Below are 27,112 nucleotides of genomic sequence, written 5' to 3'. Positions count from 1 at the left end.
TGTGTGTGTGTGTATACACACACACACACATACACACATATATACATAGAAATATACACATTTATTTATACATATACACAGTATATATTTTTTCTGAATTGTTTAACAGTAAGTTGCAGACATGATGCTAAATAATTTAGAAAGTGTTCTTGTAAACAAAGGCTTTGTCTTTGCATTTTAACAAAAAAAATTTTTTTAACATTTCCATCTTTTCCATGTGACTGTGAGTTTCTCAGGGTCTACAACCTGTTTTTTACTATCTTTGGAGACTGAGTACCAGAATAGGGCCTAGCATATAGAAGGAGCTACTATAAAATAATACATTTAATTGGAATATAGCATATGCCATGCATTTTGATATAATTTCAATATAATTTAACAGATATGATGAAATTTTTTCCCTTAGTATAAAATATATAATGTAAAATATCATATGCTGTACATAAAAATGCAAAACATTTCTATTTATAAATGAATGGAAATCTCAGGGTCATCAGTATAAACTTCAATCACAAAGTAGTCTATAGTTTCAGAAGCTAGAAGAAATCAGACTGAAAATTTTCAGACTTTGGAAATTGCTGTAAAAATAGCAAATAGCAACCAAGAAACTGTTCACCTGATGTCAGTGTCATAGAAAAATACTTGGAGTTGTCTGAGCGTGGCACTTGCCACCTGGTCTCAGCATTTGTGTTACTCTTTGGGAGACAGTGTAACACAGTAATTCAAACACTGTCCTGTTTTCTTGCATTCACTCATAAAGATTTATTGACAACCTTCCATTGACAAGCAGGTATCAGAGGATCTTGAATTTTATTTTTCATTTTCTATGTACTGAGAAGTTGCCTAACCCACATTTGCCTTGATTTCTTCAACTGTAAAATGGATATCAATACATTGTGTCCTGTGCTTCAGCACATTGCTTAATGTGATATAGAATATGCTGAGGACTGATTCTTCATGGATTTTAGAAGGAGAAAATGTAGAACAAAATTCCAGGGACCACTGCTGCCAGGGACTAAGATGACCCAAATAAGACATATTCCAAGAGTTTGGCATCATAGGTGTGAATACACTTGGTATGAATAGATACCCATCCCACAAAATATGTAGCTGATGTACAAAACATGTAGCTGATGTACAAAACATGTAAAATATGTATGTTAGGTTAATTTATTTCAAAATAAATTATTTTGCTGAATTAAATTTTACCAATGAAACATTGACAACCCTAAGCATAAATGAGAAAAAAATATAAGTATTTGCTGTTGTGACCACTATTTAAAGATTTTCTTGACTTTCTTGAAGATTGCCAAACCCCACTGTTTCCTTGTGTTATGTCCAGTCCAAGCAGTCTGCTCACCAGATTACCCCAAATATCATGTGAGAGTCCCTGAACTTGCGGGGGAAAGCTTGGGTTGGGGGAGCTGAGAATAAGCTGTGATGTTCTATGGTTAAAGGGTAAGACTATATCAAAGGCTAATTTTGTTGAAATCACAGTATTCGCAATCGATGTTTCCATACTTTGTGCCTTTCATTTCCTCCACAGCAAATGGACAAGAGAAGCTATTCACATCTTCCAAACTCTGAGACAAGACATCCCGGGACAAATCACTGTGAGGACTGCAGCCAGTTATGGCAGAAGGTCCCGCATCACTGAATCCAGAGCTGGAGGAGTCCAGGTGAGTGAGATCTCATCCTGTAATGTTGTAGACAAAGTGAAGTCCCTGTGGGTGGAGGTGACTTGGTTATGGTCACAGAACAAGCTACTGGCAGAACTAAGACTACAGTCCAGGTTTAGCCCCTAGTCCTGGCACTAGGATACTTTCTTTTTTTAAGTGCCCTCCTTGGAAAATTTAAAGATTAGTAGATGAGAATATGTTTTGTTCCCACTTCTTTGAAAGAAACGTTCTGAATAAATTTAAATACCGTATGCACCATTACTTGAGATGATCCAAGGCTCTGATTAGATATCATACTAAATTCATGAGACTAAGAAACAGAATCAGTATCTTCATCTATTTTTAATTTCCCCATTTTGCAGATGAGAAAAATAGGGTCTAGTTGCACTATTTTTGGCACTGTGAACTTTCCTTGAAGATCTAGCAGAGTTTGGATGAGGATTTTTATCCTAACTCAGTTATCTGTGGAGTTTCTACTAGATTTCACTGTTCCTTAGTGGTGGGGCTAGGTATTTTGGACAGGTGAAATTTGATTTCACTTCTTTTTCATGTTTCCTTGTGAGTATCTTTTCCTTAAGCCTCAAGGTAACCAATTAGAGTATATATTGGAACTCTTTTCTTCCCCATGACTAGGCTTTCCCCTCTCTTACTATCAGAGTGCTGTATGTACTAGACTGCCAGACCTCTCTGTCTTTTGAAACATATCCATCCTCTGTCTGACTCCCTTATAGTCCCGTTCATCTGCTATTGGGCCCAGTGGGTCCCAATAGGTTCATCATAAAAGTGATCTATACCAATGAATAAAATAGGCAATGTGTTAGTCTATCCATATAGCTTCATGCCATAACTAATTAAATGTGTATATAGTGTAAATAATTCCCTCCCTTGTGGTAAACTGTTTTTGAAATTTTAAGTCCCTTTCTTTAAAAATATTATATTCACAGCAAAAAGAATAAGATACAAAGTGACTGATGAAAATCTGAGAACATTCTTCCATTTTTCAGGAGACACCAGCAGTCATTTTGCCGGAGATATTGATCAGCCAGAGAATACACGTCTGTGCACTGGGTAAGTCCAGGAGCAGGAGTGGAGGCAGGTTTACCTGAAGTAAGCAACAATGTCCAGTGGAATGAGGAGCCTAACATTCTAGGTGACAATTTTTATATCCAATTCACTGGAAATATGGTTGAGTCCCTTGGTAGGAAAATTTATTTTTTTAGCACTATGGCCTCGGAACCAGCAGAGTTCCAAGAATGAGAAGTAAGCATTTAAAAAGTCCAGCACTGGGTGAAATACCAAGTGTTCCTTTCCTATTTCTGCACTTTTGTTGGTGGAATTATGTTTTCCACCTGTGGAAGAATCGCTATACATTGGTCACTGGTTCACAGCTATGTCACATCCTATTGTTCAGTCGCTCAGTCGTGTCTGACTCTGCAACCCCACGGACCACAGCGTGCCAGCCTCCCTGTCCTCCACTGTGTTCCATTCTACAGGACTCAGTCCAGACTTGGAACATGGTATCTTCCATTTGGAGCTGAAACTGAGTGTCCAAGTCCCTTTTACCATTCTGTGAGACTGGCTACTTCTGGGTGTTGGGATACATAGTAACACAATGGATGCCATAAGTCTGTTGCCTCACTTTTTTGGTTGAAAATTAGGCAAGACACAGGAAGAAAACCATTAAATAAAATGTGATCATTGAACTTCATCAAACTTCAAAGCTTCTACTCTTTGAGAAGCTATTAAGAAAATGAGGTAAGTCACAGATTAGGAGAAAGTATTCATATTTATATAGCTGACAAATGACTTGTTTACAAATATATAGAGGACTTTAACAACTCAGTAAGAAAATCAATTGACAAGGGGCAAAATTTGAACAGAGACTTCACAAAGATATAAAAATATCTAATAAACACATCTCCGCATCACTAGACATCAGGGAATGAAAATTAAACCTACAATTAAATAGTGCCAAACTACACCTATAAGAGTAGCTAAAATTTAAAACATTGACAGTACTAGATATTGGAGAGGATGGGCAGCAGCTGGAACACTCCTATATTTTGGTGAGATTATAAGACGGTATTTTGAAAAATAGTTTATTGATTTCTTTCAGAGTTAAATATGCACTCACCATATATGCCTCAAAAGTCTACTCCTTCAGTATCTACCCAGGAGAAACAAAAACGTATGTCCAAACAAATACTCTGCAAGAATATTTATAACAGCTTTATTCATGAGAACTATAACCTGGAAGCAACCCAAATGTTTAATAATGGACAAAAAAATTGCAGTGTGTCCATACAATGTGTTATTTCTCATTAATAAAAAGGAGCAAATTGCTAATATTACTGATACGTGTGACAGAATGGAGCAGTCTCAAAAATATTGTGCTGAATGAAAAAGATCCCAATACAAAAGAGTTAATATTGCCTGATTCCATTTATATAAGACTCCAGAAAAGATAAATCAAGTATATAATGACAGAATTAGTGGTTGCCTGGGGCTAGGTTCAGGGACTGGAATAGGGATTGGTGTGAAGGGGCATAGGAAGCATTCTGGTTGGAAGAAAATGTTCCTTGTCTTGATTGTACTATGGTTTCTCAGGCATATAAATTATCAAAAGTCATTGAAATGTGCACTAAAATGGACTTGTTTTATTGTATTGTACTTACCTCAGGTACAATAAAACAGATGGAGAAGCTCTATATAATTAGCAAGAACAAGAGCTGGAGCTAACTGTGGCTCAGATCATCAGCTCCTTATTGAAAAATTTAGGTTTAAATTGAAGAAAGTAAGGAAAACCACTAGGCCATTCAAGTATGACTTTAATCAAATCCCTTATGATTATACAGTGGAGGTGACAAATAGATTTAGGGGATTAGATCTGGAAGGTAGAGTGCCTGAAGAACTATGAATGGAGGTTTGTAACAGTATGGTACAGGCGGCAGTGATCAAAACCATCCCAAACAGAAAGAAAATAAAGAAGGCAAAGTGGTAGTCTGAGGAGGCTTTACAAATAGCTGAAAAAAGAAGAGAAGTGAAAGTCCAGGGAGAAAGGGAAAGATATACTCATCTGAATGCAGAGTTCCAGAGAATAGCAATGAGAGATAAGAAGGCCGTCTTAAATGAACAATGCAAATAAATAGAAGAAAACAGTAGAACTGGAAAGACTAGAGATCTCTTCAAGAAAATTAGAGATATCAAGGGAAAATTTCATGTGAAGATGGGCACAATAAAGGACAGAAATGGTAAGGACATGACAGAGGCAGAAGAGATTAAGAAGAGGTGGCAAGAATACACAGAACTATACAAGAAATGCAGATGGTGACTGCAGCCATGAAATTAAAAGACACTTACTCCTTGGAAGGAGAGTTATGACCAACCTAGACAGCATATTAAAAAGCAGAGACATTACTTTGCCAACAAGGTCCGTCTAGTCAAGGCTATGGTTTTTCCAGTGATCATGTATGGATGTGAGAATTGGACTGTGAAGAAAGCTGAGCGCCGAAGAATTGATGCTTTTGAACTATGGTGTTGGAGAAGACTCTTGAGAGTCCCCTGGACTGCAAGGAGATCCAACCAGTCGATCCTAAAGGAAATCAGTCCTGGATGTTCATTGGAAGGACTGATGCTGAAGCTGAAACTCCAATACTTTGGCCACCTGATACAAAGAGCTGACTCATTGGAAAAGACCCTGATGCTGGGAAAGATTGAGGGCAGGAAGAGAAGGGGATGACAGAGGATGAGATGGTTAGATGGCATCACCGACTTGATGGACATGGGTTTGGGTGGACTCCAGGAGTTGTGATGGACAGGGAGGCCTGGCGTGCTGCTGTTCATGGGGTCGCAAAGAGTCAGACACAACTGAGTGACTGAACTGAACTGAACTGATACAAGAAATGTCTTAATCACCTTGATAACCATGATGGTGTGGTCACTCACCTAGAACTAGACATCCTGGAGTGTGAAGTCAAGTGGGCCTGAAGAAGCATTTATTATAAACAAAGCTAGTAGAGGTGATAGAATTCCAGCTGAGCTAATTAAAATCTTAAAAAGTGATGCTGTTAAAGTGCCACACTCAGTATTTTAGCAAATTTGGAAAATTCAGCAGTGGGCATATAGACTGGAAAAGGTCAGTTTTCATTGCAAGTCCAAAGAAAGGCAATGACAAAGAATGCTCAAACTACCACACAGTTGCATTCATTTCACATACTAGTAAGGTTATGCTCAAAATCCTTCAAGCTAGGCTTCAGCAATACCTGAACCAAGAACTTCCAGATGTACAAGCTGGGTTTAGAAAAGGCAGAGGAACCAGAGATCAAATTGCCAACATCCGCTGGATCATGGAAAAAGGAAGAGAGTTCCAGAAAAACGTCTACTTTCCCTTCATTGACTATGCTAAAGCCTTTGACTGTGTGGATCACAACAAACTGTGGAAAATTCTTCAAGAGATGGGAATACCAGACCACCTTACCTGTCTCCTGAGAAACCTGTATGCAAGTCAAGAAGCAACAGTTGGAACTGGACATGGAATAACTGACTGGTTCAGAATTGGGAAAGGAGTACAACAAGGCTGTATATCGTCACCCTGTTTATTTAACTAATATGCACAGTACATCATGGAAAATCCAGGGCTGGATGAATCACAAGCTGGAATCAAGACTAACTGGAGAAACATCAAGAAAAACTCTCAGATATGTAGATGATACCACTCTAATGGCAGAAAGTAAAGAGAAACTAAAGAGTCTCCTGATGATGGTGAAAGAGGAGAGTGAAAAAGCTGGCTTGAAACTCAACATTAAAAAAACTAAGATCATGGCATCCAGTCCCATCACTTCATGGCAAATAGAGGGGGGAAAAGTGGAAGCAGTCATAGATTTTATTCTTTTGGGCTCCAAAATCACTGCAAATGGTGAGTGCAGCCATGAAATTAAAAGACACTTGCTCCTTTGATGGAAAGCTGTGATAAACCTAGACAGTGTATTAAAAAGCAGAGACATCACTTTGCCAACACAGGTGTGGATAGTTGAAACTCTAGTTCTTCCAATAGTCATGTACGAATGTGAGAATTGGATCATAAAGAAGGTTAAGTGCCAAAGAATTGGTGCTTTTGAATTGTGGTGCTGGAGAAGGCTCTTGAGAGTCCCTTGGACTGCAAGGAGATCCAACCAGTCAATATAAAGGAAATCAACCCTGAATATTCACTGGAAAGACATCTGATGCTGAAGCTAAAGTTCCAATAGTTTGGCCACCTGATGAGGAGAGCTGACTCACTGGAAAAGCCTCTGATGTTGGGAAAGAGTGAAGGCAAAAGGAGAAGGGGGCGTCAGAGAATTGGATGGTTAGATAGCATCACTGAATCAATGGACATGAATCTGAGCAAACTCCGGGAGTTAATGAAGGACAGGGGAGCCTAGAGTGCTACAGTAAATTAGGTTGCAAAGAGTTAGATTCAACTTAGCGACTGAACAACAATTTATACCTCAGGAAACGTGTTTTGTTTTTTTTTTTTTTTTATAAAAAATGTGTCCTTATATGATACTGGATATAATCACCTTGTGATTCTATCAGGACTTGAACTCTTCATTGTGAATCATCTTTCAGGGATTGACATGGAATCCAATGAGCATCTCAAACACTTCAAGCTCTATTAGATTCATTAGTCAGAAGACCTACTGGCAGAATGACTTGTGTTGTGGCCTGAATCAGCTTCTCCAGCTTTGGACTCCACTCAAGACTGAGTAACCTTATGCCTTACTCAGCAACATGGTCAGAGGAGGACATCCATATGTGGTACGTATCGACCCAACAAAGGCCAATAAAAGTGTTGCTCATTCTTAGTGGTGATGTATGTATGATACAGCAGTATTTCTTTCATCTTGGAGGAACTATTCTAGTATTGCAGAAACATGAGCTTCTAGAAATACCCCTGAGATCCATGAATTTCCAATGGATGTATCTCCCCACTTGTGACACATGTGTGCTTTACTGAAATATCTGCTCCTGTCTGCTTACCTGGTTGATTAGCCTGGTGTCAGCTAAACTGGTCCTGTAGAACATTCCATGGAATAACAAGAGGATCAACAATCTTTCCTGATCTAAATTATGGCACAAAGCAGAGTTCCAAGGCCAGGGTGGTGAATATGTACTATTATTCCTGTCAGATAAAAGCAAATTTCTTCTGATTAGAGAGTATACATTTACCAGGTCAGCAGCATTAGATAACTAATTCAGTGACTTGGCGACAAGCTCTTCTGCTGTCCCAGCTATTACTCGTGCCAGTCATGGGAATTATGAGTCAGATGAGAGGGAACCATTTATATGAGGTCAATGCGGGAGATATTTTTGGGAAATGTGACTTTTCCTCATACCATATCTCTTTATAAATTGTGACAGCCCCACTGTGTGATCTGGCCATTGATACATGATAGCTTAGATTTGCAGGGAACTTTAACTTATAAAGAAATAGCTTACAAATATATTTATTCACAATTTCCTTCACAATAGGTCTATGGAACAGATAGAGCAGATATTATTTTCTTTAAAAAAAAAAATCGTTTATTTGGCTGCACTGGGTCTTAGTTGCAGCATGCAGGATCTTCTTGTTCCATGACCAGGGATTGTACCTGGGCCCCCTGCATTGGGAGTACAGGGTCTTAGCCTCTAGACTACCAGGGAAGTCCCAAGGGCAGATATTATTTTTTGAATTTGAAATGACTGATATAAGACAATGTCAGGATTTTAGTGTAGATCTCTCTGATTCCACAACTGAGTTGCCACCATGCCCCTTAAAGCAATGCCGTTCCTAATATGTGGGTTAGTTAAATTCAGTTGAACATACTTAATGGTGAGAAGTGATATCTACACAGCACTTGGTACAAGATAGAAGATTCACTTGTTGTTGTTGTTTAGTCTCTAAGTCTTGTCTGACTCTTTACAACCCTGTGGACTGTAGCCCGCCAGGTCCTCTGCCCACAGGATTTCCCAGGCCAGAATACCGGAGCAGGTATGCCACACCCTCTTCTAGGGGATCTTCTCAACCCAGGGATCGAACCAGTGTCTCCTGCGGATTCTTTACTGCTGAGCCACCAGGGAAGCCTACTAAGCGGTGGCTCCTGCTAAGATTGACATACATACATTTAGGATATGCCAAGTGCTGGGGATACAGATGAGGTCCTCCCCTTAAGGAGCATGGTGTGGGAGGATAAGGCAGAACTTGCTGAGGCATATGCTTCCAAGATTGCCTCAGAAAGCCAGCTGCTGCTGCTGCTAAGTCGCTTCAGTTGTGTCCGACTCTGTGTGACCCCATAGACGGAAGCCCACCAGGCTCCCCCGTCCCTAGGATTCTCCAGGCAAGAACACTGGAGTGGGTTGCCATTTCCTTCTCCAATGCATGAAAGTGAAAAGTGAAAGGGAAGTCTCTCAGTCATGTCCGACTCTTAGCAACCCAGTGGACTGCAGCCCACCAGGCTCCTCCATCCATGGGATTTTCCAGGCAAGAGTACTGAAGTGGGGTGCCATTGCCTTCTCCCTCATTAAAAAAAGAAAAAAAAAAAAAAAAAGATTACCATTTGAGTTCTGTTTAGGCCAGGCAAATTAAGGCTAGTAGTGGAATGCCCCAGGGCTCCTTATGGATCAGAGTTCTGTCCCTTCTCTGATACAGGGCCCTTCTCAGGTAGGGCCCTCCCACCCCCAGTGATTTGTTCTGAAAGCGACACCCACAGAGCAGGTTGCTTTGGGGAGAGGAGTGCAGTGATCACTGTGAACATCCCATTTTTCAGTTTAGCCAATGATCATCACCTTATTTCTTGGACCCAGTGTGACTTATTGAGGTATAAAAATCAGCTGGAACACCTTGGGGAGAACACCCTGGAATGAGCTTCCTACCTCTGTGGGGTCACCCAGGAAACATCCACATTCATATCACTTCTCAGCGTTCACAGGGCAAAAGAGTCAGATGGGTTGGGGGTAGCAGAGGAAGCCTGCAGAGAGGCAGTGAAATTGCTTATGCAGTCCAGGGAGGGAAGAGGCTGACCTGGGCATTAGAGAGGTTTATGTGATACCCAGATGCTCCAGAGGTGCCCTGGTGCCACCACGGGCTTTCCCCAAGGGAGGACAAGAAGCATTCTGAGTGGCTGCTCAGGGTCTGCATGGCGCTGAGAGTGGCCTGGTTTGGCTGGATTTCTCTTGTTTTTGTTTTTCTGTTTTTCAGAAACGGTCACCAAATTCCCATCATTCTTTGTATGCAACACCCATTAAACCTAAGCGATTTTCCAAGACAAAGAAAACACCATGTCTGGGAACACGTGCCAATAAGAAGTACATGACCTCCTCTTGCTGGGGCACTGGTATTTTTAAAGCAACAAATGCTTGATATTGAATATCCCATCAAGGCTCCCTTCCGAGCAGATCCAACAATTGTCCTGGGGAAGAAACAATCTGAGAAATGCCCCCAAACCGTTATGGGGTGCCCACAAAAACAGCTCATCAAATTCCTCTCCCTAATCAGGAAGGCAGGGGGTAGTGTGTGTGTGTGTGTCTGTGTGTGTGTCTGTGTGTGTGTGTGATAGAGAGAGGTGCTTGGCATGGTGCTTGAGACCCATCTTTGTCCCCTTATCAACCTTTTGCTTACCCCTGTAAAAATACAACACAACTTCTCTCCGAGAACATTTTCCAACCAGAGGTCTCTGCCTCAAGGCAAATATATCGACTCTTCTGTGAAGGCCCTTCACAGGCCTTCTGGAAGCCGAGCGCCCTCACTTGGCTAAGTAAATATCAAAGTGCTGGGGCTTGTGAGCAGGTGGAGCTGAGCCTGGTGGGCCTGAGCCCCAGCCATGGCCTTTCTGATCCTTTGTTTTTCTGCAGCAAGTGGAGGCGAAGGCAAAGGTAGAGGGAAGGGAAATGTGATCTCCAGTGAATTGCAGTGTTTTGCTTTCTCTAATCCTATTCAGGTGGTGACTGTAGCAAAAAGGAAAAACAGGCCAATATATAGGATGCAGAAAAACCCTGATTATTACCCCGATGAATGTGCACTGGCGGAATTGAATTCAAGTTGCAGTGATTCATTATTAATGGGTCCCAAGTTCTGACCCAGGGTGGAGGTGGGGCTCTTGTGAAGGCAGAGATGGTGGCTGAGGTAGGGTCTCCACCCTGGAGAGGAACTGGGCCCAGAGCAGGCGGCCCCTGAGCCTGGCCCAGACCGCAGCTGGCCCAGGGCCACGCTTCCTCCAGGACTGCCTACTGCACACCTGCGACTCGGCTTCTCTTGTCTCAGAGCTGCACTGTTGGTGATTTATTCCACCCTGGAGCCTCCCAGAGGCTGGGCCCTGGGAGAGACTGCGCTCCATCTCCGCCATTCCCCAGTGAGGACTCCCCAGTGAGGAGGATGGAAAACACTGTCTTGCATGAATAATACGCCTTCCCCTTTTTGAAGATCTCAGAACACCTAGCAGACAGGATGCTCTTCACCCTCAACCACTCCCTGAGGCTAAATCAGGTTTTGATTTCCCCCTCCCTGCCTTTTTTTTTTTTTTTTTTAAATGAGGAAATGACAGCACAGAGCAATTGGTCCCCGGGAGTGAGTTGTGTTGGGGTAACAGGAAGCAGGCAGGGAAGAGCTGATTTGGTAAGAGTCCTATGTAGAGGCAGAAATTCTCTCAGCTAACCCCGTGCTGTCAGCACAGACACACGAAAGGGATCCCAATCATTTAAAAGCTCCAGTCTACATAATAGCTTACCCCAGATGCTGGTCAATGCACAGGGCTTTTTTGTCTGTTTTAACTCACAGGAGGGTTCCCTTCTAAGAGGACACTTCTAGGTCACATAGAAATAGAATTGAAACCACACCTAAGAATTGGAAAGGCCACAAGGAGAACTGTGTATTCAACCTTCAGTCCTGTTGAGCTCAGGAAATGAAGGCAAAAATTCCCTGTCCCCAGATTTTTCTGCCAAATGAATGGAACAAGAAGGGAGACCCAGGAGCTTCTCTGTGGTAGACTGTCTGTTAGGTAGTGGTGACTAGCCTCTAATTCTCTTTGGCCTTTATTATTGTGCAAATTCTTATTAACCTTTTAGCTGCCCCTAGTTGACTCAGTGGTAAAGAATCTGCCTGCCAAGTAGGAGATGTGTGTTCAGTTTCTGGGTCGGGAAGATCCCCTAGAGAAGGAAATGGTAACCCACTCCAGTATTCTTGCCTAGAAAAACCCATGGACAGAGGACCCTGGCGGGCTACAGTCCATACAGTCACAAAGAGCTGGACACGACCAAGCAACTAAACAGGTCTTTCCTTCACCATGCTACAGCAAAAATGATCTTTTACAAAACCAAACTCTTGTCATGTCATTCCTGTACTTAAAGCACTCTGTGATATCTCATAGTCTTCAAAATAAAATTCAAACTCCTTAGCATAGCATGAAAGACCCCTATCTGCCCACCAGATGCAGGAAACAGCCTGCTACTCTTTATACTCAAGCTTATTCATTCATTCAAGACATCAGACTGTCATTGATTGGGTGTTAGGTGTGTTAGTCTCTCAGTCATCTCTGACTGCGACCCCATGGACTGTAGCCCACCAGGCTCTTCTGTCCATAGGATTCTCCAGCAAGAATACTGGAATGGGTTGCCATTTCCTTCTTTAGGGTATCTTCCCAACCCAGGGATTGAACCCAGGTCTCCTACATTGCAGGCAGATTCTCTGAGTAAGGACTCAGTATTTTTCAGTAGGTTTGCCAGGCACTGGAAATGTACTACTACACTTGGTAGAGCCTAGAATGTGATCTGACCAAGACTCAAGGAATCCACCCCTAGCCCCAGAACTTACTTCTCTCTCTGCCCATAACTTCCTCCTCTTCCACCAGCTAGCTTTTCAGCTTCATGAATTTTCTTCTTCATTTCTCCCAAATGCCTCTCTTGAATTTTCTGATAGCCCATGGTGCTATAATTAGGTACTTTTCCGTTTTCCCCCTTTGTGTATGAGATTTTTGAGGACAGGAACTTTGTCTTGTTCATAGCACCTCACATAGGGCCCAGCTCATGGTAGGTGACTCTAGGGGTCATGGTTCCACAGCCACACTGGCTTTGGCCAGTGTAGGGTGGTGTAGGGGCTCTGGAAGAGAAACCTCTAAACACACTGTCCCTTGCTTTCTCCTTAGTGTCACGTCTAGACATGATGCCTGGCGCTGCTGCAGCCGTCTTGCTGTCCAAGTGGCACTAGCTTTAGAAAGAAGCCAGTAACGAGGGCAGCAGGGCAGAGAGTTGCAAGTAACCTCAGTCTGGGATCCTCCTACATCTGGACCTGAAGTTATGTATATAGCAAATTTCTCATGGTTTAAGCCATCTGATTCAAGGTCTTTTCTTTCCTTTTCCTTTTTCTTTTCCCTCCTTCTCATCTTCCTCCTTCTTGTACTTTTTCTTTTAGCTTTTCTTTTTTGCTGCCCACATCTTTCTACCTGGTTTGTAACTTAGTACCAGTCTTCAGTTGGACTGACAGCGGAGAGCCTAGCCAACTGAGTCTAGCTGACAGCATCTGCAATTAGTTGTTTTTATTTAAAGGTCTTATTTTCCCTACTAAACTATAGATTCTTCTGAGGGGAGGAAGTGATTTTGTCTCATATTGTCCTGTTATTCTCTTCTTTGAAGCTCTACCTAATGCCTATTATGTAATACAGAGTTCCAAAAATATTGAGTCAAACTGAACTGAATTGGCATGTTCAAATACTCTTTTCTCCTTTTTCTTAACCCTCAATATATCACTTATCTTTATACCACATAATGTAGTATTTCGTGCTATACTGTGGTTCTTACATTGATGCCCATTGAAAGTCTTGTACTCCTCAAGAAGATGTTAAGGTTCTGGAGAACCGCATCTGAGTCTCATCTCGTATTTCTTTGATATCCTTTGTAGTTCACAGCATTTGTAGGGCTCATAGAAGCATCTAACAACTTCCTGACGAACTAATGCTCTGAAGCCTTGCAAACATTACACCTTCCCGAGGTTTTCAGTTATGCACTCCTTCATGTTTGTCTCGGTTCATGATGGCAAGTCCTCACCGTCTTTGCCGGACACCCTGTAGACATAGAGTACCTTCTCTTCTTTCCCGTGTGCATAGAGGTGACATCAAATAAAGCCTTGTGACTAATGAAGGAGAATATTAAAGTATTATCTCCCCACAGATCACAATTCCACAGAGCGGTTTTGGTAAACTTAAACCTCTCAAGGACTATTGTGGTGGAGGTGGAACTAACATTCAAAATAGTGTTTGGGATGGAGGGCAGATTTTGGAAGTGACACCACACACTGATCACCTTGTTTAGCCGCTAAGACTGCTTTGCTATTAACTGTGTGTAGTTGCAGAGCCTAGTTTTCTTTTTCGTCTCCAAGACATCTCTATTTTTGAAGCTCTGCTTCTTAGGTATGTCCCTCTGTGTTTCTGAAGAAGTCTACAGTCACAATTACCGTTTGCTGAAAGGACACTCGGCGCCCTGTTTTCTATCCCTTCGAAGGTCCTCTGACAAGATGCTCCAGCTGCCTGTTTTTCACACATTTTCCCATGACTGAGATTCAACAATACAACTCAGCAGTTTAAATTGTTTAAACAAGCTCCCAACAAATAACAAGTCAGGGAGAGGTAAACATAGGGACCTATACATTCTTATTTTTCAGTGCCTCTTTGAACATTGCTTTCCCTCTCTTGGTGATGGATTTTGACTCTGGTTATAATAACAGTATCTCTTAGAGAAAATATTTTAAAAACCCTGAAACCAAGAGAAAGCAGGAATTAAGAATCGGCAAATTTGTCCTCATTTTTCCCTCCTTATTTTACATATCTGAGTGGTTTTGCTCTCCAAATCTGATTAACAAGTTTTCCTTTTGAAGAATGGTCATGCGTTCTTTGGGTTATTTAGTTTGCAGCCAGGTATGTCAAGGTGGTAAGAAATTACATGTGCTTAGGTGTCAGGAACATCCATAGTATAATCAAGGGGATGCCAGAGAGCAGGGCTTTTAATTTAATCTCCTGTGTCAAGTACTGTACAGTTCAGTTCAGTTGCTCAGTTGTGTCTGACTCTTTGCGGCCCCATGGACTGCAGCACTCCAGGCCTCCCTGTCAATCACCAACTCCCAGAGTTTATTCAAACTCATGTCCATTGAGTCGGTGATGCCATCCAGCTATCTCATCCTCTGTCGTCCCCTTTTCCTCCTGCCTTCAATCTTTCCTACCATCAGGGTCTTTTCAAATGAATCAGTTCTTTGCATCAGGTGGCCAAATGATTATGATTGGAGTTTCAGCTTCAGCATCAGTCCTTCCAATGAATATTCAGGACTGATTTCCTTTAGGATGGACTGGTTGGATCTCTGTGCAGTCCAAGGGACTCTCAAGAGTCTTCTCCCACACCACAGTTCAAAAGCATCAATTCTTTGGTGCTCAGCTTTCTTTATAGTCCAAGTCTCACATCCATACATAACTACTGGCTTTGACTAGATGGACCTTTGTTGGCAAAGTAATGTCTCTGCTTTTTAATATGCTGTCTGGGTTGGTCATAACTTTTTTTCCAAGGAGCAAGCATCTTTTAATTTCATGGCTGCAATCACCATCTACAGGGATTTTGGAGCCCCCCAAAATAAAGTCTCTCACTGTTTCCACTGTTTCCCCATCTATTTGCCATAAAGTGATGGGACTGGATGCCATGATCTTAGTTTTCTGAATGTTGAGTTTTAAGCCAACTTTTTCACACTTCTCTTTCACTTTCATCAAGAGCCTCTTCAGTTCTTTGCTTTCTGCCGTAAGTGTGGTGTCATCTCCATATCTGAGGTTATTGATATTTCTCCTCTCAATCTTGATTCCAGCTTGTGCTTCATCCAGCCCCGCGTTTCTCATGATGTACTCTGCATGTAAGTTAAATAAGCAGGGTGACAATATACAGCCTTGATGTACTCCTTTCCCTATTTGAAACCAGTTTGTTGTTCCATGTCTAGTTCTAACTGTTGCTTTCTGATCTGCATACAGATTTCTCAAGAGGCAGGTCAGGTGGTCTGGTATTCCCATCTCTTTCAGAATTTTCCACAGTTTGTTGTGATCCACACAGTCAAAGGCTTTGGCATAGTCAATACAGCAGATATTTTTCTGGAACTCTTGCTTTTTTGATGATTCAGTGGATGTTGGCAGTTTGATCTCTGGTTCCTCTGCCTTTTCAAATCCAGCTTGAATATCTGGAAGTTCACAGTTCACATACTGTTGAAGCCTGGCTTGGAGAATTTTGAGCATTACTTTACTAGTGTGTGAGATGAGTGCAACTGTGCAGTAGTTTGAGCATTCTTTGGCATTGCCTTTCTTTGGGATTGGAATGAAAACTAACCTTTTCCAGTCCTGTGGCCACTGGTGAGTTTTCCAAATCTGCTTTACAACTGATGGACATATCTCAACTTAAGGAAACTTGACATGTGAGACAGTGTGTTATGTGCCCTAGGGGATAAAACATACGTCAGACATATTCAAACCCTACAGACATACTCAAACCCTTTTTTTTCGGAAAAAAGCGGTTTTTTTTCCCCTTTTTTGATTGCTTACAGGTATACTATAAGCATTTCGAAAATGGAAAAATTGTATCACAAAAGTAATTCACTGAGAAATAGATTTAGTATAGAGACTGAAATGTCTAATTCTCCACGTCTCATCGGAGAAGGCAATGGCACCCCACTCCAGTACTCTTGCCTGGAAAATCCCATGGATGGAGGAGCCTGGTAGGCTGCAGTCCATGGGGTCGCTAAGAGTTGGACACGACTGAGCGACTTCACTTTCACTTTTCGCTTTCATGAATTGGAGAAGGAAATGGCAACCCACTCCAGTGTTCTTGCCTGGAGAATCCAGGGACGGGGAAGCCTGGTGGGCTGCCGTCTATGGGGTCACACAGAGTCGGACACAACTAAAGTGACTTAGCAGCAGCAGCATCCCAGAGATAGATACTGTTAAGAGTTTTGTTGAGACTTTCAGAATTTTTATGTATATAGTATAATACATGTGTATAGAAACGTGTATTTTTATGCAGTGGGATCATATTATATATATGGTTCTTTAACCTCTGTCAGTGCATCTAATTATCTTTGCTTTATTTCTCACTGGCTGTGTACTATTCCATTGTATGCGTGTATCACACTGCCTCATATTGACAGGGGACCCAGTTCTCTGAGTGTTTTAAATTGAAGTATAGTTGATTTAAGTTGTTGTTCAGTCATTCAGTTGTGTCTGACTCTTTGTGACCCTGTGAACTGCAGCATGCCAGACTTCCCTGTTTTAGGTGTACAACCTAGTGATTCAGTATATTCATAGATTATACTGTATTTAAAGTTATCATGAATAATAACTGTATTCCTCTGTGGTATACAAAATGTCCTTGTTGCTTTCCCTGAGATATTTTTTACTCCATTAGAAACAGTGTTGTAGTAAATATCCTTGTTCATTTATTTATTTATTTATTGCACTTGTGAAACCAACTTCTTAGGAAGATCAGGTAAGATTTCAGAGAAGTGGACCTTTAATAGAGCTTGGAGGATGGTGTGTCATGGGCAAGGATGGAAACCACAAGATGTAGTCTGGGGTCTGTGAATAGACGTCTTTGGGTGAAGTGTAGATTTTGTGGTTTCCATCTTGGGCAATTGACTCACAATAAAAAGTTAAGATGAAGGGGGAGTTTGCAAAAGAACATGAAGTTCCTACAGTTTAGACATTTTGAGTTTGCAATGAATGATGCCATGATGCCTAAGAAGAAATATTAGATGTGGGAATGGAGGGTGTCAGGTAGATGGGAACCACCAGAGAGGAGGAGACATCAGTTTCCGGTAAGCACAGGGAAAGCCATGGCACACAAAAGAGACATCATGAAGGATGATTCAGCAGGGCTGGATGTGATGGAAGTCAAGAAGCCCTGTTTCCTTATCTAAAATTTGGGGGACAACAATTTCCATCCCTCATGGTTAGTATGAGCACTAAGTGAAATAACAGGCAAACTTTTCATAAGTAACAGTTATTCCTGTAATATCATTTCATTGGGTTATGAACTTTCTCTCTAGTCCCCCAAATAATGGTCATCCCAGCAGGGCTCTAGGAGTTGTTCGTTTATGGAACAAAGAGGGTGAATTACAGTGACCTTTTCAGGGAGCAACTGTGAAGTCACCGAAGGGGGTTGGCTATGTTTTCCCAGTGATTCAGTGGAAACTTAAGAGTTTAACTTAAAAGTCACCTCCAAAGATGTGAATCTGGTCTAAATACTTTGGGGCGCTTTCACATCTGTGGTTACTGAGTTAAATTTTCCCTTTTATCTATTTCAACACCCCCTATCCACCCCACTCCCCATCAAATTACAGAGATTTGTTTTTGCTTTTAGAGCAGAAAGGAAGGATGGGAAGACACATTCCAAATATTTAGTTAGTTTCAAAAGTATGTGTTATTCAAAGCACCTTCAAGTACTAGGTTTCTTGAAATAAGAAACTCTATCATCTCTCTCTGCTGTGTTCCCTTGGCAGGAACAGTAACCTTCTACTTCAAGTGCAAAACACTCAGCTCTTTGCAGGGAAAGAATAACAGCCTGAGAGTTAGGAGAGGGGAATTCCAGGCTCAGCTCTCCTCATCCAGGTGGGAAGACTTCTCTGGGCCTCATGATCCTGATCAGTAAAATGAGAGGGCTGAACAGGAAGCCTTTAGTTCCTTATTGGTAAGAAAGCACAACCTCTGGTTCACAGATCCCTTGTGAGGTTGACGGGGCAGTAGCATGAGCCTTGTTTTGCAGACTTGGAAATGGGAAACCCAAGAGGTGAGTGACTTGTCTAAGCAGAATGCGACTTCCCTCCTCAGAGATAAGACCAGAGCCAGTGTCTGCCCCCTGATTACTAGCGGCAAACACTGTCATCTGAACAACTCTGCCTTTGATTGGGATGGAGACTTCTAGAAGGTCAGGGATCTGCTTCCTTCATGTGGAAATTACCTCCCATCCCTTGGCAGCCCCCATTATTTCTTCCCTTCCCACTCCCACTTTTTACTCTTTATTCCAGCCACCATGAACTAGTTTGAGTTCTTCAAATGGCCCCACTCCCTCTCACCTCCTGCTCTCTGCATAAACTGGATGTATTTTTCTTTTCTCTTGGAAAACTTTTCTTCCCATGAACCTTTTCCCCTAGTTAACTCCCCCTCCTCCTTCAGGCTTTTGTTCTGTCCTTGTCTCTTTCATATAGTTTTCCCCAACTCTCCCTCCAAGCTATGTTAGAGATACTTTCTCTGAACTTTTCTAATCATTGTGATGATAGTATTTACCATCCTGCAAGGTAAGTGCCTGTTAACTTACCAAAGTATATGAAAAATATACTGGATTTCAGTGGCTTCAACCAGGTAAAAACTTTTCTTTCATGTAACAAAAAATGTAGAAATATGCTCTCGAGAGTCAATGTGGTAGCTTAAGTCAACAGGGACCAGATCCTTAAAGCTTTGTGCTCCAGTGTCCTTATTGTTGCCTCATGGTTCCAAGACGGCTGTTGGAATGCAAGCCATCACATCCATGAACAGGGCCGGAAACAAAGGAAATATCTACCAGATGAGTCAGCCCCCTTAATGAAACTTTCCTAGAAGCGCTATCAAAAATCATCTACTTGCCTATTCTAGGTTGGTAAATATAGTTTGTCAGTATCCTGAAAAACACCGGATGCTCTTGGGAAGGTACAGGAGAGAGGAGCTGTTTGGTAAACAATCTGCGTCTCTGTCATCTAAACTACTCAAGATGTGGTAGGCCATCCTTGTCAGTCTGTTGAGCAGACAAGTGAGGAAATGTACGAATTTATGAACTTTTATAAGAGCTTGACATTGACATGATGTGGTATCTGTCCACAGTGATAGTCAGTAAAACAGTAACATTTGGTTCTTTCCCACAGAGTTTGAGAAGCACCCCCTGCCACAGGTCCTCTATCTTCCCCACAAGACTGCAAGCATCAAAAGGGCAGGTAAGCTTTGCTCTCTGTGTCATTCATGGGTCCTGCTGCTATGACACCTAATGAAGAGGTGGTTCACAAACCTGTGAGTCTGGATGATGCCAGAAACTCGGCCTCTGTGCACTGATGCTGAATTGAATCTTGGAGACAGAGTTTGGGGTGAAATAGAAAAGAATAGAAAAAAAAAATTGCTTTATCACTTTGCCAGGCAAAGGGAGGACACAGTGGGCTCCTGCCCTTGAAAACTGTGTGTACCTACCCAGAAGGATTTTTTGAGGAGTTTTATAGCAATAGTTCAAGGGTAGGGTTGCTGATAAGATTAGGGTGTGTACAGGGCCTGCACTCCTTTAATCTGGTCTCAGGTCACCTTCTTGATGAGCTGCTCTGGTTCCTTTAATCTAGTCTCAGGTGGTCTTCTCTGGCATGAAGACTGCTGACATCTTCCATTTATAGAAAGTTAATTCTATGAAGAACTTAAAAACATTGTTATGTGTATCATTGTTATGTGTACCTTGCTGAAGGAGGACCCTGCCCCAAGGCTGCACTACTGTTTCTTGGCTACTCCTCCCTTGACTCTGCATCCCCTCCCTTCCTGGATTAGCAACTGTTCAAATCTGTGCTTTGAAACTCAGGAAAGGTCACGAAGGCTAGACTCTGTTCCCTATAAGAAATGGGGTTACACACAACAGCTTCTGTACCCAGGAGCCCCACAGGGTCCTGCTGGGCTTCAAGGCTAAGCACTGATTGCATTTGTCACCATCTGATTCTTGCTCAGCTCACCTACCCAGATGTGTCTGAATTTCTCTCCTCTCCTGTGTCCCTTCGTGATCTTGTGTTCGTGCTTCTCTCTTGCCCTACTCTATGATCCCTCTTTCTCGTCCAACTCTTGAATATGCCAACTCAGCCCTGAGCCCTCCACTTCTCTCTTTCCACACCTTCTTCCTCTGGGGTTACCTACTTCATCAGCTTTCCTGCTCCTACAGGAGAAAGACCTCCAGATCTGGCCTCAGGCTGAACTCTCTCTTGGCCCCTGGTATCTTCCAGGTGCTTGCTGGAGTGGGTCCAAAACTGAAGTCTCTCTTCTCCTAAGTTAGGCTGACTTCCCGACTCCTTCCCCAGACACCAGTGGGATTTGACGAAGACCCAAGAGAGGCCAAGCCTTGAGAATGGATAAATCTAAACAGCTGGGGGAGATAGGACGTGCTTCTACATATGAGCAAAGGAGGCTCCCCACGCTTAGACCAGGCCCAGAGGGGCCCCTCCTGTAGGGCTCCGGGAAGGTGATGCAGGCCCTGCTTGTGAAACTAGAATGCTTTCTGTATTGGGCAGGGAGGTGTGATTGAAGATACTTCCTCCCTCAAGGATGACCCTTCATCACAGTGAGCAATTGCTCTTCTCTAATTAAGTGCAAAGCCCACCCACTGTGAACTCACTCCCCAGGTCTGTCTAGGACTGCCCTGGCCTTCTCAGCTTGCTTCACAATCGATAGCTCTAGAAAAAGGAAGCTTTATTCACTGAAATCACAGATCAATGAGACAAGATTTGCATATAAGCTTAGTATATAAATCCTGGGGTGAGGTAATAATTTTTTTTTACCTGCTACCTCCTGATTTTCCCTCCCTTTCTGTTTTCTCAGTTCATTCTCCCTTCGGCTCTTTTGTCCTTCTCCTCTCTGATAATGTCCTTTCCTTAAAGACTCCTGCTTTCCCCACCCTACTCCTATGCACTTCCTCCAGGCCCTGTGTGATGATTATCTGCAAATTTGCCTCCTTCCACCCAACCCTGAGGGCAGAGATACTATTTCCCTCTGGGTCTCCAGAGTGAGGGCTTCCCTGATATCTCAGTTGGTAAAAAATCCACCTCCAGTGCAGGAGACCCTGGTTCAATTACTGGGTCAGGAATATCCCCTGGAGAAGGGAAAGGCTACCCACTCCAGGGTTCTAGCCTGGAGAATTCCATGGACTACAGTCCATGGGGTTGCAAAGAGTCAGACACGACTGAGTGGCTTTCACTTTGACTTCTCTAGAGTGAGCTGGGCATGGGGGTTTGGGGGCTGCCGCATGGCCTATGCTCAATACTGTTCTTTGAACTCATACATCTGTTTATTGAACAGATGTTCCTGTCCCTCTTCTTTCTCCATTCTTTCCTCTTCTCTCTCCCAGCTTCTCCTTTCATTCACCTTCCTTAGGAGGAAGATTCCTACAGGTACCTTGACAAGGAGGAGCTAGAGTGTGTCACCACGATTGGGACTTCCCTGTCCCAGAGGCCAAGGGGTCACCTGGGACAATTAAGGATCATTTCCCTACATGGAAGTATGACCTGTGTTCCCCAGTATTCTCCCTTACTCCCAGGGGACTTGAAAGACCTGAAGAATATTTGTGTCCTTTTCTTGACTGAAGGCTTTGAAAGCTTCTCTCAGACAGAGAGGTGGAAATGGTGTGATGGAAACCCCAAGAACCTGACCCCAATGAGTCTCTCCAGAAGATAGTGCCCATAGGATTCTTGGGTTTCTATTTTCTGTCTTGACTAAAAAGTTGTAATGTGTGCAGTCTTTCAAAACAGATACAGCTTTTGGCTTTATTTTTGCCAGTTTAATCATGTTTTGTTGTAACTTTCTTTTCTTTCCTTTGGGATATCAAAAACTTGCATTGGCACATTTGGGGGTCCTCTTCTCAGTGTGATACTTATATTTAAAGATAAGTGATTGTTTGAATAAAAATTGGCATGGGTAACTGCCAAGACAACTTCCTGCATCATTAGAGATGAGTCCAGATTGGAACGGAACTTGGGGTCCCATCTTGTATGCTGGCTGGTCAAGATCAGAGGCTCCAGTGCTTTGTACTTGTGACTTACAACAGTGGTGGCCCCTGACATTCCTGTAGTGTGTCACTTACAGTGTGCCTCCATGTAGGATCGTATTTGAATCTTGTGTCAGTGCTCCTAAGGTCAGTTGTAATCACCTACATTGTAGGTGAGTTCATTGAAGGTCAGATGTTATGTACTGAATAACTTGCCTGTAGTTCCACAGCCAGGAAGCACTTCCTAAGGCTCAAACCCACTTTTTGCTGCTAAATTCCTTGTTCTTTCCACTGAGCCACATGGTCCAGGTATGAGCTCTGCTCTAGGGTGATGAGCATCATGGGATTCATGGGATAGTTCTTGACTGCTACTGCCCTAGCTGTCAATGTGAAAAATAGCTCCTGATGAAGTTCACTTTTCCTGGGAGAGAAGGAAGGTGAATGATGTGCAAATAGCTGAACTTCCTTCCTCCAGTTTCCAGAAAATGCTGCCAGGGCCCATGGATAGGACCACTTTAAAACCATCCCAGTCTCTCCTCTTCCTGTGCATACCTTCTCTTCCTTGCAGCCTCTCAGTACTGCCTTCCTTCTGCCTCTGGCTCTCTGGGCATCCCAAAGCCTATTAATACCCGTTGTTGCAGTCAAAAATATTGTGCAGTTACTCTCCTGTCCCAACCTTTGCTGAGAAAGAATCTGGTTAATTAACATTGATTGCAATCCACCAACTGCAAGTAAAAATCGATAGCTAGGGTCCCTAATTTGAATGTACTTCTCTCTCCTTATCTCTGGTGAGAAAGAGAGAGGCAGAGAGAGTGAGAAAGGGAAGAGGGGAGAGGACAGAGGGTATTTCTTAAGCAGTCCAATTTCCAGGGTCGCTGGTGAGGGACATTAGTGATGCTGCTGGTCTTTAGATTTTGCCCACTCGCCTTCAGCGTGGCCATTTTTCAGTGTGACGTCTAATTGCCACAAATAGTCACTGTGCCCATTTGGGCCTTGTTCATAGCTCCCTACTTTATTGAGAGAGGAGTGCTAGTATTGATTCTGGATGGCCAGGGAGAGCGGCAGAGAATATTAGTAAGGAGCGGAGAGAACACAGTACATAAACTTTTATGACACAATGTCAAGCTGGATTGTGAAGACATAAATGAAAAGGACAGCATGCTCTGTAATTACCACAAGCACATGTCTTCTGTCTGCTGGGGAAGGCAGCCCAGGCTGGCTGGGGCAAATTGCAGAGGGGGATGAATTGTCCGGCTCACAAAAACAGTGACCCATAGTGGTTGCTCCTCACAGTTGAGAAAGAATATGTGGAATGTAAAAAAAAAAAAAAAAAAAAAAAAAAGCCCTTTTTGTTGTGTGTGGCAGTGAGGTCCTGAGAAAATTGTGTGGATTCTGATGTCAAGTCTGTCACTGACTGTTAGCCATGTGACAGTGGGTTAGTCACTTAACCTCTCTGAGCCCCAATTCCCTACAGGGTAAAAGAGAGGTAATTATCACTACTTTGCAGGGATGATGTAAAGCTTAAATGAGATAATGCATGCAAACATTTCACATGGTATTGGAAAATAGCAGGCTCTCAGCATAGTTGGACTTCCCTGGTGGCTCAGCTGGTAAAGAATCCACCTGCAGTGCGGGAGACCTGGGTTTGACCCCTGGTTGGGAAGATCCCCTGGAGAAGGGAACGGCTACCCACTCCAGTATTCTGGCCTGGAGAATTCCATGGACTGTAGAGTCCATGAGGTTGCAAAGAGTTGAACATGACTGAGCGACTTTCACTTCCACTTTCACTTCTTTCAGCAGATAGTAGATATAATCATCATTATTCATTTTTTGATTCAATAAATATTTATGGACTGTTTGCCCTGTGCCAGCACTATGCTTGGTCCCAGAGGTAGATGGGCATCCCCAGGCTCATGGATCTCACAGTTCTATGGGTGAGACAGACATTAATTAATTATCAACCCAATATGTTAGAAGCTGGGAAGACCATAGTGCTTACATGACAAAGTGAGATTGAGGGCAGGAGGAGAACGGGGTGACAGAGGATGAGTTGGTTGGATGGCATCACCAAATCAATGGATATGAGTTTAAGCAAACTCTGAAAGATAGTGGAGGACAGGGAAGCGGGGCATGCTGCAGTCCATGGGGCTGCAGAGTCGGACACCACTTAGTGACTGAACAACAATAACTCCTGTTCCTGCCTTTTCCGCACTCACATTTATTTGTTTATTGTCTGTCTCTCTCACTGAGAACAGGTACTTGGTTGGTTTGATTCACTGCTCTGTCTCCATTGCCTGGAAGCATGAATGACATAGTGAGTGGGCACTCAGCAAGTATTTACTAAACCAATGAGTAACTATATACCCAGCATGCAGAGCAAGAATTTGTACCCTACTTTTAAGAGCTTATAGTCAAGTGAGGTACAGAAGAAATGCATAGTATTTAAGACTCAATGAAATCATTATCAAGTTTAGCTACAAAATCACAATGACATGTGTACCTAGAAAACTCTCTGCCTGGACACTGGCATCACATACCAGCATGCGCCGATGTCACACAGTCAGTATTTAGTGAGGAGTAAGGAAAGGCAATGGAAAGATAATGTAAGTGGTTGTCCCTTCTGAGGTTAGTGGCTGTGTTCACCCAGTGTGAGTAGTTAGTCAGGATAGGTTGACTTATTTAGCCAACAGTGCCCAATCTCAGCAGTGAGGTCAGCACAGGGACTCCACTCTACCAACTATTCAGAACATAGGCTCTGCTGGTCGGGTCTTGGGTGCTCCAATGGAGCTTCCTCGTCCAGCTGACAGGTGACTCACTGCAGTAGCCTGCAGCCTGCCAGGAAGCTGCCTCTGGCTCACGTGAGCTCTGGCTAACGTTGTGGTGGTGAGATGTCACGTGGTCAATGCGGGCTGGACTGGGGAGCGCAGACAAGTGGTGTGTCCAAGAGGGGGAGCTGGTGGGCACCCTATGTCTCTACCGCTGTGAGTTCAGCAAACTCATGGAGACCCAACTGTGAGCCAAACACTGGGTTCCAACATGGCCAGACCCCAGAGCCCTCCAAGAGAATGCCATCTAATGGGCAAAACACGGAACCAAATCACGAATGGCAGGTCTTAATAAGGGCCATAGTAGAGGGACGGCAAGTACAATAGCAATGTGTAGAGGAAGGAAGGAGTTATTCCACCAATTATGGGACAGTCCACAGTCAGACTGGAAAGGAAGTTAAGACTATGATCCCTGGGATGGTGAGATAGCTAACTGTACACCGTAGACTTGTGTTCCCTTCCTGTGGTACAGGCTAGTGACAGGTAAGCAGCTGTCCAGGGTCTCCATTTCACAGATCTCCTGGTGAGGTTTCACTAGTTTTGAACAGTGAGGTGTCAGTCAAAAGGATAATGTTTACCTCTGGGTCAAGCGGCAGGGCTTCTAAATGACTGGGGAACAACCTCCCCGTAATTCCCTGACGCCCTGGAATTACCCTGGACAGTACGTGAATGAGAAAGAAAAATGTTATTGAGTTTAAAATATTAGATATTTTGGAAAACAGTGCGATATTTTCCTACCAGCTTAAAAATGCACCAGTCCTATCTTCCAGCAGTTCTACTCCTAGGGCTTTACCTAGGAGAAATGAAAACATATGTCCACAAAAAGACTTGTGCTAGAGTATTTATAGCAACTTTATTTGTAATAGCCAAATACTGCAAACAGTCCAAGTATCTGCCCACAGGTGATTGGATAAAAACATTATATATTGCATATTCATATGTGAAATACTCTTTGACAATAATTAGTAGGTAAAGAATGAATTACCAGTATACTCAACAACATGTGTAAATATTGAAAAAGTAATGTTGGGCAGAAGGAGCAGGACACAAAAGAGTACACACTGTGTGATTCCTCTGTGTAAAGTTCAAAGCAGACAGACTAATTTGTGGTGACAGAAATTAGGATAGTAGTTGCCTCTGGGAGAGAGAATTGGCTAGAAGGGGACATGAGGGAACGTTCTGATACATGGAAATGTTAAGCTTGGAAACACTGAGTGGTGGCATGGTTGTGTACATTTAGCCAAAGTCACCACTTGGTACCCTGAAGATCTATGCATTTCATTGTATATAAATTTTACTTTAATGTTAACTAAGCAAAAAAAAAAAGTGTTCAGGCAAAATGAATGATAATTTTGATTAAAGCGTGGGGTTCTAGATGGAGGGATAGGGGTAGAATACAGTAGTATTAGTACTTAATATAGAATGATAAGTAGTATTCTAAGACTAGTAAACAGCTGGGCTTCCCTGATTGCTCAGATGGTAAAGAATCTGTCTGCAATGCAGGAGACCTGGATTTGATCCCTGGGTTGGGATGATCCCCTGGAGAAGGAAATGGCAACCCACTCCAGTATTCTTGCCTGGAGAATCCCATGGACAGAGGAGCCTGGCGGGCTACAGTCCATGGGGTTGCAAAAGAGTCGAACACGACTGAGCAACTAACACTTTCACTTTTCACTCACAGTAGCATGTAAGACTGGTATACATTTTGGGCATCTGATGCCAAAGGAGTTGGATTTTATTACCGAAACAATAGGGTGCCACCCCAGGCTTTTGAGTAGTGGAGAAACAAGCTCACGTGCCAGTTTTGGGAACAAAAGTGTTGGCGTGTGGAGGAGGGAA

The 27,112-nt window shown here is 42.8% G+C and overlaps 1 protein-coding gene across 1 annotated transcript in view; it reads left to right on the top strand.

Annotated features, from left to right (window-relative positions):
• The window catches only part of LOC139184453 (uncharacterized), a 59,698-nt gene extending 39,990 nt beyond the window's left edge, over positions 1-19,708 (top strand). Inside the window, exons 3-6 of the mRNA XM_070794314.1 lie at positions 1,547-1,679; positions 2,684-2,747; positions 7,287-7,475; positions 19,594-19,708. Coding sequence (XP_070650415.1) covers positions 1,547-1,679; positions 2,684-2,747; positions 7,287-7,336 — 247 coding nt within the window. The 3' untranslated portion in view covers positions 7,337-7,475; positions 19,594-19,708. The remainder of the gene's footprint in view (positions 1-1,546; positions 1,680-2,683; positions 2,748-7,286; positions 7,476-19,593) is intronic.
• Positions 19,709-27,112: the final 7,404 nt, after the last annotated feature.

This window comes from Bos indicus, chromosome 8, assembly GCF_029378745.1.
Source record: "Bos indicus isolate NIAB-ARS_2022 breed Sahiwal x Tharparkar chromosome 8, NIAB-ARS_B.indTharparkar_mat_pri_1.0, whole genome shotgun sequence".
NCBI lineage: Eukaryota > Metazoa > Chordata > Mammalia > Artiodactyla > Bovidae > Bos > Bos indicus.
The sequence above is the reverse complement of the archived record's forward strand: the minus strand, read 5'-3'. Positions and strand labels throughout refer to the sequence as shown.